A 21,386-nucleotide genomic window follows, 5' to 3' on the forward strand; every position below is an offset into this window, starting at 1 on the left:
TAGGAGGTCACTTTTTATGGCAATTATAAAAAATAAAATAAAATCAGAAATAACAGCTTTTCTAGAACATTATCCAAAAAGGGCTTTTCAATTGGTTAATAACTTTGAATCCTAAATCTTAATATAAAATTGCTTTTTGGCTATTAAAAAAAACAACTAAAAATAATTAAGAATAATTAAAATATAAGCACTTTCAGCATTTTAGGCACTTCTACAAAGGGAGAATTGTAACTTGAGGCTGTAGTTCCACTTCTGCTTTACACCAAAAAGAGTCACATGTCAGTTGGATGAATGTTAAAGAAGCAGCACTCCCATGACACTATATATATATATATAAAAAAATTTTTTCCATTAAATGTGTGCATATGATGTAGTATGAGTATTGTTATATGCCCCGACCGCTGCTCCTTCCAATGTCCAGCTCCTCTTTTTAGACTCTCCAGATCATTAGCCGAGAGCCAGAAGTCTCTCCGTCACACGTCCCGATACCGGTACTGGAAAATCCAGGACCAATGCTCTGTGTTGGGTGTCAGAGTCTGTGTGATGAGCGATGTCAGTAACGTTACTGCTCTTCAGGCGCTGGGACTCGTTTATGGAGCCTTTGGACGATGGATTTGGGGAATGCCGTAGGACACGCTGGACTTATGTGGCAATTTTTTTTTTAATAAATTAGTGAATGAGGGACAGTGTCTTATTTCTTTGTTTTTTTACATTTCCATTTGTGAACTGTCAGATTCCTTGGACTCTGTATGGATTTTTTTTGTTATAAATTGTTGAACCATGGTAAGAGGTTTTGTTTTATATATTTTTGTGCATGATTTTTTTTTTTCTTTAGTATTTGGGGAGTCTGATCATAAGAGAGGTGTACAACACCAGGACTTGATGTCAGCTGTGAATTATCCAGACAGCTGACATTAACCCCAACTACCATTATCCCAATTGCCAACGCACCAGGGCAATCGGGAAGAGCGAAGTGCCAGAATTAACGCATCTACAGTGCACCACTTGTGGGGCGATTATGGGCTAGTAGTTTTAGGCTGGGAAGGGCCGAATAACCATGGACTTTCCCAGCCTGATAATATCAGGGGACGACCCCACTTTTGTCTTTCATCTATTTATTAGGTTAATACATGTAAAGTAGGCTACTGCTGCCAGGCATTAATTTTAATTAGATCTCACAGATATCGCTTTACCTCCTATCTAAAGTATTGCACATCTTTTAACGCAATCTTTAATTTCTATTCTCGCATTCTCACGTATTGTCATTCGTGCTGCTGTAAAAAAAAAAGACATATTTACAGCCCCATAGATTGATGAGTGTACATGTGAAATACCGTAAAGACAGACGTGTGAATGTGGCCTTGCGATGTAAACCTATGGGGGACCTCATTCTGATGCACCATAGACTTACAATGTAAAAGCCACTTCCGGGTCACACAGGATGATGCAGCCAGTCAGCAGAGCAGTGACATCAGCGAGAAGACCAGCGCTGGAGAGCGGCAACGTCACCGAGAATACCAGCACTGGAATACTGTGGTCACTGAGAAAACCAGCGCTGGAAAACTGTGAGGTCACTGAGAAGACCAGCGCTGGAAAACTGTGAGGTCACTGAGAAGACCAGCGCTGGAGAGCGGCAACGTCACCAAGAAGACCAGCGCTGGAAAACGGTGAGGTCACCGCGAAGACCAGTGCTGGAAAACGGTGAGGTCACCGAGAAGACCAGCGCTGGAGAACAGTAACGTCACCGAGAAGACCAGCGCTGGAAAACGGTGAGGTCACCGAGAAGACCAGCGCTGGAAAACGGTGAGGTCACCGAGAAGACCAGCGCTGGAGAGCGGCAACGTCACCAAGAAGACCAGCGCTGGAAAACGGTGAGGTCAGCGAGAAGACTAGCGCTGGAGAGTGGTTGTTTGTGAGTATATTAATACATCACATTACATACACACATTTAATAAAAAAAAAAAATATCCATGGGAATGCTTTTTAAGTCTATACTCTAAGGCAGTGTTCTCCGAGCCCGTCTTCTGCCGTGTTAATAAGTTGCAGAACAACCTCACTGCACCAAACCTACACATTGACAATGGTCTTCATTAATGATTAATCTGTTGCCAAGGAGAAACCTGTTAAAACTAAATATAAAAATTCAAGTGATAATAAACAGTATCGAGCATTCAGGCCCAGGGCTCCTGACTAGTTTGTAGAATGAATAGTCTGGTTCCTTGACAATTTGGAAGACAGCAGTCTGCATTCAGCTCATTCTATTACAGTATTGAATCACTTTTTAGTTATTTCTGCCAAGTTGTCCAGATCATCAGTCACATATTTTGGTGCTTTCCACTAGTCTCTAGTCCAAATCCATAACCCCCTGATCTAGTGAAAAGACTGTAAACCGAGATAGAAGTCAAAATCCTACAGTTCTGAGTAGCTTTAAGTCCGATGTAAGGCTTTCCTTTAGATCAATAAAGCAGTGGTTGGGTGCCATGAGCTTCATTTCAGGAAAAGGAAGCTATCTGTAAACCGTGTATTCATCTGCGTTGCCCTTTGCTCGTTGATCATCGCTTGGCCTTCTTCCCCTCCTCATCGTCGCTGTCTCCTCGGTCGTCTTTATCCTCGCACACCTGACTCTCATCCACGTGTTCTAGGGACTCTGCTCTCTGCAGGGAGAGCTCGGCAAGGGATATGCGGGGTAACGTGTTCTGTTCTGGGTTCAGCCAGGGCTTAAACTCTGGGTTATTCTTTTTCTTCCAGGCTGGGTATTGTAAGCAAGCCTTGTGCAGTTTCCGCAGAACCTGGATTAACAAGGGGCAACAGGAAGGGAGAACAGAGACAGGGATCAGACCGTAGGAGACCTAAGAGGACAGGCCACCTAAACTAATCAGTATTCAGACATGTCAAGTACACTTAAATGTGGGAGTAACACGAGACCGCCACACCAACACCGCACAGTGAAAAACGTACAATTCATACACCAATATAAACAAACATTATTGCTATATTTGTTGTTTTGCATAATATATACTGCTCAAAAAAAATAAAGGGAACACTAAAATCCCACATCCTATATATCACTGAATGAAATATTCCAGTTGTAACTCTTTATTGATTGCAGTGAAATGTGTTGAGAATAAAACCTAAAAATTATCAGCGAAAATCACAACTAATATCCCACGGCGGTCTGAAGTTGGAATGATAATCAAAGTGGAAAATGAAGTTACAGGCTGATCCAACTTCAGTGGAAAGACAAGGAAATGATGTTCAGTAGTGTGTGTGGCTACCACGTGCCTGTATGACCTCCATACAACGCCTGGGCATGCTCCGGATGAGGCGGCGGATGGTCTCCTGAGGGATCTCCTTCCAGACCTGGACTAAAGCATCTGCCAACTCCTGGACAGTCTGTGGTGCAACATGACGTTGGTGGATGGTGTGAGACATGATGTCCCAGATGTGCTCAATCAAATTCAGGTCTGGGGAACGGATGGGCCAGTCCATAGCTTCAATGCCTTCATCTTGCAGGAACTGCTGACACACTCCAGCCACATGAGCTCTGGCAGTGTCGGCCAACCACACCAGCATATGATCTCATAAGGGCTCTGAGGATCTCATCTCGGTACCTAATGGCAGTCAGGCTACCTCTGGCGAGCACATGGAGGGCTGTGCGGCCCTCCAAAGAAATGCCACCCTACACCATTACTAACCCACTGTCCAACCGGTCATGCTGAAGGATGTTGCAGGCAGCAGATCGCTTTCCACAACATCTCCAGACTGTCACATGTGCTCAGTGTGAACCTGCTTTCATCTGTGAAAGAGAACAGGGCACCAGTGTAAAATTTGCCAAATCCTGGTGTTCTATGGCAAATGCCAAGCATCCAGCACAGTGTTGGGCTGTAAGCACAACCCCCATCTGTGGACGTCCGGCACTCAGACCATCCTCATGAAGTCGGGTTATAACTGTACAGACACATGCACATTTGTGGCCTGTTGAAAGTCATTTTGCAGGGCTCTGGCAATACTTCTGTTCCTCCTTGCACAAAGGCTGAGGTAGCGGTCCTGCTGCTGGGTTGTTGCCCTCCTACGGCCCTCTCCACATCTGGTATACTGGCCTGTCTCCTGGTAGCACCTCCAGCCTCTGGACACTACGCTGACAGACAAAGCAAACCTTCTTCTGTAAACCTTGTTCTGCAAACCTTGTTCTGTAGAAGGACGTAGAGCTGGGGATTTATTATGATGGAATATAGGCTGAACTGGATGGACAAATGTCTTTTTTCGGCCTTACTAACTATGTTACTATGTTACTTTGTTCTTGCCACAGCTTGCATTGATGTGCCATCCTGGATGAGCTGCACTACCTGAGCCACTTGTTTGGGTTGTAGAGTCCATTTCATGCTACCACGAGTGTGAAAGCCAACCAACATTCAAAAGTGACCAAAACATCAGCCAGAAAGCATTGGTACTGAGATGTGGTCCCCACCTGCAGAACCACTCCTTTATTGAGTGTGTCTTGATAATTGCCAATAATTTCCATCTGTTGTCTATTCCATTTGCACAACAGCATGTGAAATTGATTGTCAAACAGTGTTGCTTCCTAAGTGGACAGTTTGATTTCACAGAAGTTTGATTTACTTGGAGTCATATTCTGTTGTTTAAGTGTTCCCTTTATTTTTTTGAGCAGTGTATATTATTTTTTAAATGCAACATGCTTTTTGTTTATTTCTTCCAGCACTTTTCCCATAGGCTGAGAACAAGCCTAAGAAAAATAAAACCAGAGGGAAAAAAGAAATAAAAAAAATCTGGTGCAAACCCCAATGAAAAGCATTTTGAAAAAGTCTTAATTTTTTTTAAAATGTGAATGAAATATGCTGCTTTGCTTTTAAACAGCTGTAAGGCTATGTTCACACGTTGCATTTTTTCGTGGAAATTTTCTGATGCGTTTCACAGTACCAGCAAAATCAATGAGATTTCAGAAATCTCATGCACACATCTTGTTTTTTTCCTGTCTGTTTTTATTTATTTTATGCACTAAACTTTATCAGCATGCACAAGAGACAAATGGACCCTGACAAAAAAATGCCACAACAAAAACTAAGCAAAAAAGAACAAAAAAAACTAAACAAATCCTGCATTTTTAAGCAGCTTAAACTTTCCATTAAAAAAAGCAACATGTAAACTTATCCTGTATTAGGTTATGTCCATTGCTGCATTAACCTAAGAAAAGTCTGATATAACAGCCATGATCAAGACGCTACAATGTACCTGTGTTACAGCTAATAGCAGCCTAGTAATATACAAATTACAGGACTCAAGTGCTCTCACCTTTGGTGCCAAATACTGGGAGGATTTATTAACAACCCATTTTGGTAAGGAACCTAAAAGGCAAAAAGAAGTAAACAAGCTGACTGACTGCACATGGGTAGTGACCACTCAACTTTTACTGCGTATAGAGGTTCTAACAAGTTACCCGATACAATGACCCCTCACCAGTCGCTAGAACCATGAGGGTTTTGTGTCCCCCTTTTTATCAGAGGGGCGGCTTAGCATGTGCGCTGGCGCTGTATTCAAAGGATGCAAGACTAAAATGAGCAAGTAAAGCACATGGCTATCTCCGTCAGGTCCACGGGCTGTCAATGGAGCAGCCATGCACATGCTCAATCAACGCTTTGAAATGTGGAACTTGGAAGCCTTGTGAGTGGTGGGCTCTCCAGTGAGCCCCCTACAATCGGACAGCTATTCATTTTTTTTTTATAAAGTGCTGTTTTCACAGGTTCATTTTGCTTTCTGTGTTCTTCTGAAAAAGACCCTTAAAAGTGACTGTCCGGTTAAAACAAGTTATCCACAGAATAGGTGATAACTTAGTAAACAAGTGGGGTCCGACCAGTGGGACCACCAAGTGGCAGAATGGGGAACTTTTATCTCTATTAGGGCTTGTTTTCACTTGCGAGGAACACGTCCGTGTCTCGCATGTGGAAACGAAGCTGTGGCGCCGGCACTGTGGAGCGGAGCGTGCGGCCGCATAGCAACACATGCAGCCGCACGCTCCGCTCCGGAGTGCCGGCACCAGAGCTTCGTTTCCACATGCGAGACACGGACGTGTTCCTCGCAAGTGAAAACAAGCCCTTAGAATGAGGAATCAGTGGGCATGCCGGACCACCGCTCCATTCATTCCTTATAGAGCTGCTCTCTTTTTCTCCAGAAGCCCCATAGAGAATGAATGGAGCGACAGTCAGCTGTCAGACCTACTGCATCATCTTCAGGGATTTAAATTCCTTGATCTGCTGATCGGGACAGGTCCCAGCGATCGGGCATCTACCAATCTGCACATTATCACCCATCCTGTTGATAGGTGATAACTGGATAGTCTGGCTCTATCCCTTGGTTACTGTATGAACAATAAATGGACAGGGGCTTTAGCAATAAATGTGTGTAAGTTAAGCATGTAGATGTGTTGTGACTTCTGATCTGAATTACATGCTCTTGTGCCTACTGCTTGGGGTGAACCTGAATCTTACCTCTAGGATCTACCTGTGCCAGGTAGGTGAGAGTACAGCTTGTAGGACCATTGATTTTAACAAGGTATCCCGCAAGGAAGGACACTGCCCGGATCAAGTCTCGTCTCGGTGGATACATCTGCGACAGACATCCAGAGATTAGTTCACAACTTATTTCACAATCATCCAGCTAACATCTAGTGTGATATGTTTTTATGTAATAATAATTTTTATTTATATAGCGCCAACATATTCCGCAGCGCTTTACAACTTATAGAGGGGACTTGTACAGACAATAGACAATGTAAATGTTCTTTTCCATATTTCAATCCCTGGAAACACCCAAAGGAGGTATTTTATTTAAGAATATAAAAAATTGTTAGGATGATTTTGGACAATCCACTTAACTGATCTGATTTTTAATCTAATAATGGCTCTCAGACTTACGCTATGCTTCACAGAGAAATTGATGATCATATAGCAATCTGGCAATACCAGCCAGGAGCGTAATGTCACCACGTCCCGATTCTTCACAGGCTTGGGGCACTTCCCTAGGAAGAATGAAAACGTTCACAATAGAAGAGGAATCGAAGGACAACAGTGGAGGGGCTGGACTGTCGTCTAGATATGATGTGGTTTTCTATACATCTATTACTGCTTTGGACTCACAGGAGTAATATCCCACATCTGCGTTCACCGAGAGCCGAGCAATGTCCAGGGTTTCTATCATGTTTACGTCCCACTTCTTGCGATAGTCTGTATCATGTAAAACATCATATACAATTTCGGCTGGGACATCTGGGAATTTCATGGACCCCTGAAAATAGAAAAAAAAAAAAAAAAAAAAGAACTGTTTATAACAAGGACAAGATCCATTACAGCCTGGATCCAGTACCTAACATTTCAGAAAACGTCTGACACGTAGCCAAATTCATTAAAGCTTAATTTTGGAACAGCTGGAGGTGGTGCTAACATTATGCGATTTTCGACACTCGTGCCATTTTCATCCAGTTCTGGCAAAGTTGGGGCGTAGTGACCGCCACTCATCAAATTCATGCATTCCCTACGCCACAAATTAGTGATGTGCAGTCTGGCTTTTTGGCCATCTAGATCATTTGGCTCCGCTCACCAAAACGAGAATGCCCTCTTGGATCCCAAACGGATACCTATTCTATTTGTTAACCCAAGTAAATGCATATTTAAAATAAAAATTACCGCAGCTGAATCCCCTCCCACCTACCCCTAGCCAATTAACTAAATGGGTGGGCGAAGGATCAGGAGATGATATTTGGTGGCTTACTTTCGAGGATGGTATTGAGTAGTGGGAGATGAAATTGTGAACAGTCTCCCTATAACATGTTATGAGCACACTGGAGTTATACAAATCTGCAACCTTTATCTGAATGTTGAAGCAGAAGTTGCGGTGGGGACAGATGGAGAAGAATTGGTGCTACTTCCTACATATGGTGAGAACCAGGCGCTATTCCAATCAATACTCACAGGTGCCCAGAACAGCTCAGAGTGGGAAAAGGTTGTCTTACTAATCAATAGAAAGCTACTGAAAAAAGTCACAAAATTAACCAGCCACATATCATGTGAGCTATAACCCCTTCCCAACCAGGCATTTTATATTTATGCACATCATTTTTTCCCCCCTCTTCCAAGAGCCATAAGGTCTCGATTCTTCTGGCGAGATAGTCATATGAGGGCTTGGTTTTTGCAAGACCAGTTGTAGTTTTGAATAACACCATTCATTTTAACATACAATGTAAAGAAAAGTGTGAAAACAAAAACTCCAAGTGCAATAAAACTGTGGAAAACCACAATTCCATGGTTTTAGGGTTTTGTTTTTACGCCGTTCCTTGTGCAATAGGTCTAACTATATTGCCTGTAGCATTGAGGTCACAACTACAGCCAGCACACAGCGGACGGTAAGCACAGGACTCAGAAACTTGAGGACAATGCGATTTTATTATTTTTACACAACTCTGTCCAATACAGTTCAGACTCCTGAGAGTGGAAAACCTGTTTAATGTTTGGAAGACTGTCTCAAAGGGGGTATCCAGCAATCAGGCGAACTTACAAGCAGATAGTTGCGAACTACCTGCCAGCGATCCAGTGGCTTATGGTGACGTCACGTTGACAGAGCAGTTTCTTCTCTTCCAGGTTGCTCTGTTGACAGGACGTCCCTGTTGACCTAATTCTGATTGACAGCTGGCTCCCCGCTGCTTAACTGTGGGAATTCGGCTGTCAATCAGTACGATGTCTGCAGTGATGAACTGTTGACAGTGCAGCCTTGCAGAGAAGATGCCCCTTACCGACCTCCGCCGTACTATTACTGCGGAGGTCAGATCCCCCGCTTTGATGTGGGCTCCGGTGCTGAGCCCGCATCAAAGCCGGGACATGTCAGCTGTTCAAAACAGCTGACATGTGCCCGCAATAGCGGCGGGTGAAATCGCGATTCACCCACCGCTATTAACTAGTTAAATACCGCTGTCAAATGCTGACAGCAGCATTTAACCGGCGCTTCCGGCCATCGGGCCGAAAATACGCGCATCGCCGACCCCGTCACATGATCGGGGGTCAGCGATGCGTAGGCATAGTAACCAGAGGTCTCCTTGAGACCTCTATGGTTACTGATGCCGGCTTGCTGTGAGCGCCACCTTGTGGTCCGTGCTAATAGCAAGCCTGCAATTCAGCTACATAGGAGCGATCTGATGATCACTGCTATGTAGCAGAGCCGATCAGGCTATGCCAGCTTCTAGCCTCCCATGGAGGATATTGAAGCATAACATAAATAAAAAATAAAAAAAAAGTTTAAAAAAAAAAAAATCTATAAAAGAAAGTTTAATTCACCCCATTCAAAATTATAATAACAATAAAAAAAAAAATCAAACCTACACATATTTGGTATCGCCGCGTTCAGAATCACCCGATCCATCAATGAAAAAAAAAAAAAAAAAAAAATTTAATCTGATCGCTAAACAGTGTAGCAAAAAAAAAAAATTGAAACGCCAGAATTACGTTTTTTTTTTGTTGCCGCGACATTGCAGTAAAATGCAATAACGGGCGATCAAAAGAACGTATCGGCACCAAAATGGTATCATTAAAAACGTCAGCTCGGCACACAAAAAATAAGCCTTAACCCAGCCCAAATGGAGACGCTATGGGTATTGGAAAATTGCGCAATTTTTTTTTTTATATATCACTATCTGTAGTAAAAAAATTTAAAAAAATCTTGCAAATTTCCCACTGGCCAGTGTTTTTTTTGTTTTAACTAATTTCCTGTTTCAGGAAACAGCACATGGACATGGCCAAAATAGTCAGACCCACACCCTACATTTTCTATGAATGCATCTAATGAGCCTGTGACATCACCTATTCTAATTGGTGGATCCTGTATTAGGCCTCCTTCACATGTCAGTGTCTCCAGCACATGTGACGACAGTTTTCACAGGTACTGGAGACACTTAATGTAGACCAATTCAAATGTATGGTCTGCGCACCTGTCAGTGTTTTTCCATGGACCGTGTGCAAAACACGTTGACATATCTGTTTTTTGCCGGCAGCACAGTCCGCAAAACATCTCACATATGTGCACATTGATGACAGCCATGTGTCATCAGTGTGACACATACTGGCACCTGGGTAAAGCAGTACAGTTAGTGCTGTTCCCGGGTCTTGAATGCAGCTCATCATTGTCACCTGGTCTCCCTGCGATCAGCGATGCAGATGACACTTGCGGTCAGCACCACCGGCTCTGTATTGCGCTTATAAAATAGATTAAAAAAAAATAAAAAAAAAATTAAAAAAAACTGTGAGGTTGCCCTTAATTTTCCTAACCAGCTGAGGGAAAGCCAACAGCTGCTGTTAATATTCTGGGAAGGAGCCAATAGCCATGAAGTTTCCCAGGCTATTAATATAAGCTCATAGCTGTTTCCTTAATCTTTATTGGTTATTATAGGGGACCCCCCTTTCCAAAAAAAATGATGTGGCTTCCCCCCCTATATTTACTTAGAAGAAAAGACGAAACAGACATCTGGGGGTTGATCTTAATAGGCTGGGACAGGAACATGGATATTGGCTCCCTCCCAGACTAAAAACATCAGATCTCAGTCACCCCAGAAGTGGTACATCCATTAGATGAGTCAATTTTGGAACTTAGCCTTCGTTCTTCGTACTTGCCCTGGTGCGGAAGCAAGTGGGGTAATAGTTGTGGGGTTGATGTCAGCTATTTTTGGATCACTTACATCAAGCCCAGGGGTTAGTAATGGAGAGGTGTCTATTAGACACCTGCATTATTAACTGCATAGTAAAATTTAATAAAGTCACAGAGTAAAATCTTTTAATCAAAAGAAACACTCCCTGACCCTCTTTTACCCATTAACAAAAAAAAAAATAAAAAAATTAAAGAGCAAAAAGTTAGTCACCTTTCCACCGATAATCCATAATGCTCCTGTTCCACGATGATCCCCAACTCAACTACATCTAGATGCTGTGGTGAGCGATGTCATCAGTGATACGACTGTTCTCCACGCCGGCTGGAACACACTGAGCAGAGTGTGATAACCACTGCCTATGACCAGCGGTAACCTTAATGACGTCACGGCCGTTTACATGCAGCCGCGTTGTCACTGCTGGCGTAGTGAACGGTCGCATCACTAATGTTACCGCTCACCACACCACCTGGATGTAGCTGAGTTGGGGATCGACATGGGGCATGAGTATTATGGACTATCGGTGGAAAGGGGAGTTTTGCTTTGCTTTTTTATTTTAATTTTTGGTTAATAAATGGGTAAAAAGGGTTGGGGAGTGTTTATTTCAATTAAAGGATTTTTTTACGCGGTCTGTGTCTTTATTAAATTTGACTATAGTGTTAGTAATGGGGGTGTCAAATAGACACCTCTCCATTACTAACCTCTGGGCTTGATGTAAGCGAACAAAAAAAAAAAAAAAAATAGCTGACCTCAACCCCACAACTATTACACCACTTGCCACCGCACCAGAGCAAGTGGGAAAATCGGAGGCCAAGTGTCAGAATTAGCGCATCTAATGGATGCGCCATTTCTTGGGCGGCTGAAAGCTGATGTTCTTAATCTGGAAGGAGGAAAATATCCATGGCCCCATGCCAGCCTATTACTATCAGCCTGCGGCTTAAGCCTTTGCTGGTTTGTAAATATAGGGGGGTCCACACTTTTTTGTTTTATTTTGGGGGGGTCCCCATATAATAGCCAGTAAAGGCTAAGCAAACAGCTGTGAGCTGATATTAATAGCCTGGGAAGCTTCATGACTATTGGCCCCTTCCCAGAATATTAACACCAGCCCTCAGTTGTCAGTTTTCCCTTAGTTAATTAGGAAAATTAAGGGGGACCCCATTTTTTTTAATTTAATTATTTTATACGTACAATACACTGACGGTGGTGCTGGCTACAAGTCTCATCAGTGTCGCTGGTCTCTCTGCAATCAGCAAGACCAGGCACCAATGATGAGAGCTGCATTCAATAGTCGGCGCCTGGGAACAGTGCTAACTGTACTGCTTTTCCCACGCACAGCCATCCACAGGCATGACGGCTCACCAATGTCCACATTATTTCTATAGGTGGAGATAAACTGCTGGCAGATGACATGGCTTATCTGGTAGACACAAGGTCAGATAGATAAAAATGTTTTATTCTGATTATCCATTAGGGGTTTCGACTGTGAGAGATCATCACTGAGCAAAAATATTAGATCACGCAAACACCATCCCAGGTGGGTGCCAGCTGCCAGGGCTCACCGAGGTCTCACTACAGCCTATCAAAGAAATGGTTGACTCATTGATGGCATAGCACTTCTGTGATGTCTGATCATTATATGGCCTAATCATCTGGGTCCACATCTGCCACGCTGACCAGGATCTGCAAGGACTGCTCTTATTGGCTTCCTCTATTGCTCTTCCCCCACTGACTCCTGATTGTACCTGTTCTTCTTTCCATTATTTGATCAGCCCATCTGGCACCAAACATTTACGTGAAGCAGAGATACGGACATTTCTGTAGGTATTAGTACGCTGCTTGTGCCAGGGATCTGACAGCCTAATGTTGCCTAATACATGTACTTAGCCTGCGCTTGACCGTTTTCATATGAATATTTTTTTTTATTTTTACAAACCATTAATAAAGTTATTACTTTTTTTTTTCTGGAATATGCGGTTTTAAAGGGATTCGGTCAGCAGGTTTATGCTACCTCATCTGAGAGCGGCATAATGTAGACGAAGAGACTGCGATTCCAACGAGGTATCACTTAGATTACTGGGTGCAGCGATTCTGACACTAACCAGTTTTTAGATCTAGCAATGCAGCAGAGCTGAGAAAGCTAGCCCCGCCCACAGCAGGCTCTGTATATACAATGTCCATAGACAGCTGCTTATACGTGGGAGGGGCGTGGCCGATTGCTGTAGTGCAGACAACGCCAAGCACAAGTGATAAAACCTTCACTAAAAGTAAACATCTGCACACAGGGTGATAAAGGACACATCATTCAACTCTGTGTCTCAGCCCCTATCTCATGCAGTCTTCAGATTATATAGCAAAAACCTGATGACAGGTTCCCTTTAAGAGCGGAAAATGTTCTAATAACTTTCGCCTTTTTTTTTTACATGATGCATAGAGCCCAAATTAAATATCTTTTTCATACTGCTATTCTTTTTTCTAATATCAGAGGAAAATGTAAGGAAAAACAAAAGGGAAGCCCAATATAGTTCTGTTTTTTACATTTCTTTCAAATTTATTTTAAGACCTCAGTCACTGACATAGATTTTAAATTCTGTTTCCCTATCCGTTACATTTATATTTAATGTTTTTGTATTATTATTATTTTTTTTTATCAAAAGTGGGGCTAAAATTAAAAAAAAAAACCCTGAGTACTGACAGTGGCTTCCTTGGTATTTTTTAATCAAGTTCACGCATTTATGACCATATGGGGGAGGCACAAAGACCTTTGGATGGCATTTTAACATAAAAATACATTTATTTTTAATTGGCGCTGACTTCCCCGGTAATTGCATGAACTGCAGAGCAGATCTGGGTCTGCTGAGGCCAACAGCTACGGCTCCCTCCGGCACAAGGCAATAACATGTCAACTCTTTCAGCGTTTTTGGTGCAGATTTCATCCACGCTAATGAGTGAGGAAAACAAAATCCATGGAAAAACCGCAACAAAAACTCAAGTAAAAAAAAAAAAAAAGACGCATGAAAAAGTGCACATTTTAAGCAGCGTTTTTCCTACCAACACATCAGAACTTTTAGCAGAATTTTCTGCTGCAAATCCTGAACGTGTGCACATATCCTATGCAAATTGCCTCTTCTGAGAAAAAGAGGACTTAAACTCTATAGCGCCACCTGTTGGAAGTAGCGATCCTACAAGTCTCAATCAACCCTTTAACGAGTCGTGCAATATGACTTAGGATAAATGCCAAATCAGTATCAATTCGCAGACACGGTGTTTCGGGCTGTTGGCCCTCGTCAGTGCAAAGCATCAGAACTAATTTGGCTAGGTGAGAGGCTCTGGACTGGGGTCTAAGGGGTATCGTTTCTCGTTATGGAGAGTGACATACCATCTCTGGCTTGTCAAGGTAAGGAGGCTTATTCGCCGTGCAATGCTCCTCTGGGAAATATAATATGCAAATTGCCTCTTCTGAGAAAAAGAGGACTTAAACTCTATAGCGCCACCTGTTGGAAGTAGCGATCCTACAAGTCACAATCAACCCTTTAACGAGTCGTGCAATATGACTTAGGATAAACATATCCTATAACTTGCTTGCAGAGTCAAAGGCAGACAGTGATATTTTAAGACTGGCAGAGCACATGTAAAGTAGTATTCCCATGCATTTTAGCATCGGTGGTGCAGATCAGGTTATAGCCTGGAATCAAAGAATCTTTCAGTACAGCTTGGAGGTGACACCACAACGGCCGTTTCAGCTACAAAATTTCCATAGCTAAGAATCCGCAACGGAGCAATTTTGCTACAGAAATACTGCTGATTCACCGCAGATTTCTTTCTCAGCATTGCAAAGAGTGAAAAGTGCTGTGAAAAGCAGCTGCATAAATTGACATACTGTAATTATCAAAAATCAGAAGATAATTTTTTTTTTTTAAATTTATTTATGGAGTTTGGGTATGAGATTTTATAAAAACGTATCCACAACGCCAGTACCGCAAGGCGGATTGAAAATCTGATGAGTATCCAACCCACGTGGGCACACCTGAATATTAGGGCTTTCAAGATACTGAAATTGAAATAGTTAAACAAAAAGCCGGCCATAGCAGAAGTGTTGTTAGCAAGTGCAGAAAACAGTTCCCTGCTAGCAAGGTACAATAAACCCAATGTGCAGGAGGCACAGAGGATGCCATAAAGATAAGTCCAGCACGCCATAAGGTACAACTATGGAGATTTCTGGCAGTTTCAGCCCTACTGGGCCGGATTTTAGCTGTGTTACACATTTTTCGCTTAGGTGCCGTCTGTGACAGTCGCCCTGTATCATCAGAAGCTGGGGACGTACATTATAGAGCACAGGGGGCTCGGTGCCGGGAGCGCAAACATCACAACTTCCTCTATTGTTGTGTCGAACTTCCTGTACAGTCAGAAAATGAATTTATTTTACTGCATGTCAACAACTTCCTCTGAAAAGTACAAGGCAGACTTCACACAAAGCTTTTCTTTTTCAACCCCAAAACCCACCATCCTGGCCTGGAAAACTGAAATAAGTCCGTCAGCCCTGTTCATACACAGCAGTGATGACATGCCATCAGCCGGGCAACAAACTGATTCTAAGTGCCAGAGAGGCAAAATCCTGTTTCACCCTACTGACCTGGGCACAGGTGGCAGAGACAACGGATCTGGGACATGGAGGGAGCATTGATCACAGTGACTTTCTACCTTGAAGTAGCAGAATAACAGCGCTGCAGGGTCAAGGAATGAAAAATACCATGCTCATTTCTAAGCTTCTACCTATAGTGAGGTCAGGATACCCAAGTGCCTGAAACCATTATCTCTGACTACATTTCCATATCCGGTCACTGATCTAAAGAGCATCTGTCATCAGAGTTCACACAACTGCATGCATAATTAAAGGGATTTTCCACCCCAGGGCAAACTTTCACCAAACAGTGCAGGATACGGAATACTAACAAATGCGTACCATACCCACTGTTAGGATTTAGCTCTGCTCGCCGATCTGAGCAGTTGTGATCACAAGTATGTGATTTTAACCCTTGTGGTCATGAGCAGACAAGCTTCTCATCCGCTTCTATTCATTTTCCACTGAGAGAAGCTAGTCAGCACAAGTAGGGGAACTTACACTTACGTGACGAGCAATCAAATAGGCAAGCAGAGGCGAATCCTAGCAGTGTACACGTTACACACGCCTGGGATGCTACGGTTCCCCTGAGCCAAACTCAGCAGCCTCTTTGGCATCTACGAGTTCGGGTTAGAATCCCCATGGCCAGTCCGCACTCGGACCGCGACAACAGGGTGTATAAATCCGGGGTTAGTATTCAGCGAGCGTCACGGCCTGCTAAAGACAGCACCGAGGAGGCTTCCGTCCCTGCACAAGTGCGACACGGCCATTTATCTCATCTGAGAAGATCGGACCAATCACGCTGATCACACAGTGGGCTCAGAACATTTCCCCATTCTGCCAAGCCATCAGAGGGTCACCAGAGCCTGGTCGTTTTTTTTTTCCATGGACCCATAGACATGAATGGCCGAGTGGGAGGAGACAATTGGATGGAACTCATACATGCTGCGATTTTATTTCCACGGACGTAAAAAAAAAAAAAAATAATAATTAGATGTGCACAACCCCATAAAATGACATTGGGACAAGCGCTATTGGTCAAAATGACGGCTAGCACTAATTTGATTATTAGTCTTGGGCATGAGCCCTAAAATGACCCGGTTAGGTGGGCCATGACCTTTATATTAATACAACAGCATATCTGAGTATACAGCTCGCCGAGGGCCGATGATCCAGGACAGGACTAGTCCTCGCTGACACTACTAGTCCGGGATCAGTAGCTGCAGTCAGCCCCTGGGATGATTGATGGGAACAGACGTGCAGGAAGGATCACAAGCTGAAGATGTGGGCAGTGCGGGGGCTGTCAATCACGTCTGGGGGAAATGACTGCAGCTCCTGGGCCTGGACTAGTGGCAGTGAGTGACTAGTCCTGTCCTGGATGACTAGCACCCGGAGAGCCGATGTGGATCCGTTCAGTTTACTCAACTACATGCCGTCATATTAAACAGAGCGGAGGTGGGAACCAGGAATATAGGAGCAAAGGGTCATAAGCAGTTGGCGGCTTTGTTTTAAAGGAGTTTACAAGAGTTGGGGGCTTCAGAGTGCCTTCAGAGAAGGTTACATGGCCATTGTGACAGTTCATGTGCAGCGGGGGCAGCTGGACTGTGCAATCTGGGGGCAGATCGGCTTCGCATCCAGGTGACGGCTCCATGGAAGGCAATTAGTGTGTATAGATGTGAACTATGGACGTGAATGAGTCAGAGGCCGATCAGTGCCTGATACTGGGAGCACGGGGAGAGGAAGGACAGAGGACTGGTATCCGGGCGTATACAGGTCATATATATGACATCTGCACAGTGGTCTCCTCTGTTCAAGTCACTGTACACAGCCCCCCTGAAGTAGCAGCCTGGGTATGGGGAGGATCCACTCCTCAGAGGGCATTCTATAGCCGTCTTGTGGCACTGATGCCTCCATGTGTAGGAGCGCCTCCTGCTGGTCTCTGACAGTGCCACAGTAAGAAAAGGGACAGAGACCACTGCGGCTGAGCCACGTGTTCTAGAGGAAGCACCCACCACCCAGTGCCAAGCACCCAAACCAGAGCCCAAGACCACCACGCGTCGCCTAGGTCAGAGCCCACCACCACGCGTCGCCCAGGTCAGAGCCCACCACCACCACCACGCGTCGCCCAGGTCAGAGCCCACCATCACCACGCGTCGCCCAGGTCAGAGCCCACCATCACCACGCGTCGCCCAGGTCAGAGCCCACCACCACCAGTCGCCCAGGTCAGAGCCCACCACGCGTCACCCAGGTCAGAGCCCACCACGCGTCGCCCAGGTCAGAGCCCACCACCACCACGCGTCGCCCAGGTCAGAGCCCACCACCACCACGCGTCGCCCAGGTCAGAGCCCACCACCACCACGCGTCGCCCAGGTCAGAGCCCACCACCACCACGCGTCGCCCAGGTCAGAGCCCACCACCACCACGCGTCGCCCAGGTCAGAGCCCACCACCACCACGCGTCGCCCAGGTCAGAGCCCACCACCACCACGCGTCGCCCAGGTCAGAGCCCACCACCACCACGCGTCGCCCAGGTCAGAGCCCACCACCACCACGCGTCGCCCAGGTCAGAGCCCACCACCACCACGCGTCGCCCAGGTCAGAGCCCACCACCACCACGCGTCGCCCAGGTCAGAGCCCACCACCACCACGCGTCGCCCAGGTCAGAGCCCACCACCACCACGCGTCGCCCAGGTCAGAGCCCACCACCACCACGCGTCGCCCAGGTCAGAGCCCACCACCACCACGCGTCGCCCAGGTCAGAGCCCACCACCACCACGCGTCGCCCAGGTCAGAGCCCACCACCACCACGCGTCGCCCAGGTCAGAGCCCACCACCACCACGCGTCGCCCAGGTCAGAGCCCACCACCACCACCCGTCACCCAGGTCAGAGCCCACCACCACCACGCGTCGCCCAGGTCAGAGCCCACCACACCACGCGTCGCCCAGGTCAGAGCCCACCACCACCACCCGTCACCCAGGTCAGAGCCCACCACCCGTCATCCAGCCCTGTGCCATCCGCTCACCTTCACCGTGTGCACCAGGCAACCCTTCCCGCTGGGGGGCTTCATCCACACCCCGATGCCCGGCTTGCTGTAGTAACTGCTCCAGCCCTCGCTGGACTCGCATTGTGCCTGGAAGGACAGGAACAGGGAGTCATCGGGCACCTCGGGCACCTCCCGGGCCATGGCGCTGACTAGTACTGAAAGGAAGCGTCTCCTCCAGCTGTGAGGACGGCGCGTCCTGTGCCCCCTGCAGCCGCCCGGAGACCGCGTCACGTGAACAGCGGCCGATGCACGAGCGGTCGCCGCAGTCTCAGGATCCGCGCTGCGCTCCGACCACCGGCTGCCGGGACAATACAGGTAATAACAGGTGTCAGCCTCGCGGCGTCACCGCCCTGGCAGCTGCTGACCACGCCCAGTGCAGGCGCCCGGCGCTGATTGGTCGGTACGTGACCGGCTTTTCTTCCCCTTCTCTCAGAAGTTCAGAGTGTGACACGGTTGTCATGGTGATAATGGGGGCGGTCCAGGTAGTGACTATGGGATGGCCCCCTCAGGCTAGTGAGTGCGGCTATGTGCACAATGCCAACATGTGACAGACAGGTGACCGCGCAGCGCACTGATTCCGAGACTGTTGTACTTCATGACAGTGGTAAAGTTTGGTTGTTATTATTTGCATTTATTTATGAAAATATAAAAACAAATTGACAAAAAAAAAAAGGAAAATGTAGCAATTTTCAAACTTTTAATTTTTATACCCTTAAAGGGACACTGTCACCTGAATTTGGAGGGAACAATCTTCAGCCATGGAGGCGGGGTTTTTGATTCACCCTTTCCTTACCCACTGGCTGCATGCTGGCTGCAATATTGGATTGAAGTTCATTCTCTGTCCTCCATAGTACATGCCTGCACAAGGCAAGATTGCCTTGTGCAGGCATGTACTACGGAGGACAGCCAGCATGCAGCCAGCGGGTAAGGAAAGGGTGAATCAAAAACCCCAAAACCCCGCCTCCATGGCTGAAGATTGTTCCCTCCAAATTCAGGTGACAGTGTCCCCTTAATGACCGCAGATACACATTAACCCCTTCATGACCCAGCCTGTTGTGAATTACGTTCTTGGGCTCCCTCCGGTGGTTGTAAATGGCACTTTTGTGAATTCTGCCCTTGGGCTCCCTCTGGTGGTTTTGAGTGGAACTGCCGCTCCTTGGGTTTAGCTTTAGCAGCTGCTTTCACTAATCGTCTCTCCTGGCTCTGCTATTTAACCTGGCTCTAGTCTTCAGCCTATGCCACTTGTCAATGTTCTCTGGCTGGATTCACATCTCTGCTTGGATTCTCCTGGTTTCCTGACCAGTTCTGCAAAGATAAGTTCTGGCTTTTCTCATTTCAGTCCACATGTTGTGGACTTATTGTTCTGTGCATTCTATTTTTGTACAGCTTGTCATTATGGATTTTTTCTGTTAGCTGGAAGCTCTGGGAAGCAGATTTACCCTCCACACCTTTAGTCAGGTGTGGAGATTTTGTAAACTCTGCGTGGATTTTTGTAGTTTTTATACTGACCGCACAGTATTCCATCCTGTCCTATCTATCAAGCTAGACTGGCCTCCTATGCTAAAATCTGATTTCATCTCTGCGTATGTTATTTTCCCCTCCTCTCACCATCAATATTTGTGGGGGGCTATCTTTCCTTTGAGGATTTTCTCTGAGGCAAGATAGGTTTCCTGTTTCCTTCTTTAGGGGAAGTTAGATCTTAAGGTACCGTCACACTTATCGACGCTGCAGCGATACCGACAACGATCCGGATCGCTGCAGCGTCGCTGTTTGGTCGCTGGAGAGCTGTCACACAGACCGCTCTCCAGCGACCAACGATGCCGGTAACCAGGGTAAACATCGGGTGACTAAGCGCAGGGCCGCGCTTAGTAACCCGATGTTTACCCTGGTTACCATCCTAAAAGTAAAAAAAAACACTACATACTTACCTACCGCTGTCTGTCCTCCAGCGCTGTGCTCTGCACTCCTCCTGTACTGGCTGTGAGCACAGCGGCCGGAAAGCAGAGCGGTGACATCACCGCTCTGCTTTCCGGCTGACCGACGCTCACAGCCAGTACAGGAGGAGTGCAGAGCACAGCGCTGGAGGACAGACGGCTGTAGGTAAGTATGTAGTGTTTTTTTTTACTTTTAGGATGGTAACCAGGGTAAACATCGGGTTACTAAGCGCGGCCCTGCGCTTAGTTACCCGATGTTTACCCTGGTTACCAGTGAAGACATCGCTGAATCGGTGTCACACACGCCGATTCAGCGTTGTCTGCGGGGAGTCCAGCGACCAAATAAAGTTCTGGACTTTCTTCCCCGACCAGCGACAGCACAGCAGGGGCCTGATCGCTGCTGCCTGTCACACTGGACGATATCGCTAGCGAGGACGCTGCAACGTCACGGATCACTAGTGATATCGTCTAGTGTGACGGTACCTTTAGGCTGTGCCGAGGGGTCTAGGGAGCGTCAGGTACCCCCCACGGTTATTTCTAGTTGCGCTGCTAGGTTCAGGGTCTGCGGTCAGTACAGATACTACCTCCTTCAGAACTTGTCTGATGTTGTTCCTAAACCACCAGATCATAACACCAGCCTATTTTGACCTTAATGACCTTGCCGTTTTTTGCAATTCTGACCAGTGTCCCTTTATGAGGTAATAACTCAGGAACGCTTCAACGGATCCTAGCGGTTCTGAGATTGTTTTTTCGTGACATATTGGGCTTCATGTTAGTGGTAAATTTAGGTCAATAAATTCTGCGTTTATTTGTGAAAAAAATGGAAATTTGGCTAAAATTTTGAAATTTTGCAATTTTTGAATTTTTATTCTGTTAAACGAGAGAGTTATGTGACACAAAATAGTTAATAAATAACATTACCCACATGTCTACTTTACATCAGCACAATTTTGGAAACAAAATATTTTTTTGCTAAGAAGTTATAAGGCGTTTAAATTTGACCAGCGATTTCTCATTTTTACAGCAACATTTACAAAACCATTTTTTTAGGGACCACCTCACATTTGAAGTCAGTTTGAGGGGTCTATATGG

General features: G+C 45.7%; 1 protein-coding gene across 1 annotated transcript; it reads right to left on the bottom strand.

Moving 5' to 3' along the window:
- LOC138662136 (START domain-containing protein 10-like) lies at positions 1–18,737 on the bottom strand. The gene is made up of 6 exons (XM_069747316.1): positions 18,340–18,737; positions 7,152–7,299; positions 6,930–7,033; positions 6,504–6,621; positions 5,311–5,363; positions 1–2,789 (listed from the first exon to the last, which is right to left on the bottom strand). The coding sequence occupies exons 1-6, from the start codon at positions 18,499–18,501 to the stop codon at positions 2,553–2,555; spliced, it is 822 nt and encodes a 273-aa protein (XP_069603417.1). The 5' UTR covers positions 18,502–18,737; the 3' UTR covers positions 1–2,552.
- Positions 18,738–21,386: the final 2,649 nt, after the last annotated feature.

The sequence above is a fragment of the Ranitomeya imitator genome, chromosome 2 (assembly GCF_032444005.1).
Source record: "Ranitomeya imitator isolate aRanImi1 chromosome 2, aRanImi1.pri, whole genome shotgun sequence".
In the NCBI taxonomy this organism is placed as follows: Eukaryota; Metazoa; Chordata; class Amphibia; order Anura; family Dendrobatidae; genus Ranitomeya; species Ranitomeya imitator.

Bases quoted from the DNA above. Each gene is read 5' to 3' on its own strand.
- LOC138662136 (XM_069747316.1), bottom strand. From the start codon at position 18,501: ATGGCCCGGGAGGTGCCCGAGGTGCCCGATGACTCCCTGTTCCTGTCC. The intron at 7,034-7,151 runs GTGAGTCCAAAG...CATTCTTCCTAG, and splicing joins AGATGTGGGATATTACTCCT to GGAAGTGCCCCAAGCCTGTG. The intron at 6,622-6,929 runs GTAAGTCTGAGA...TGTCTGTCGCAG, and splicing joins ATTTCTCTGTGAAGCATAGC to ATGTATCCACCGAGACGAGA.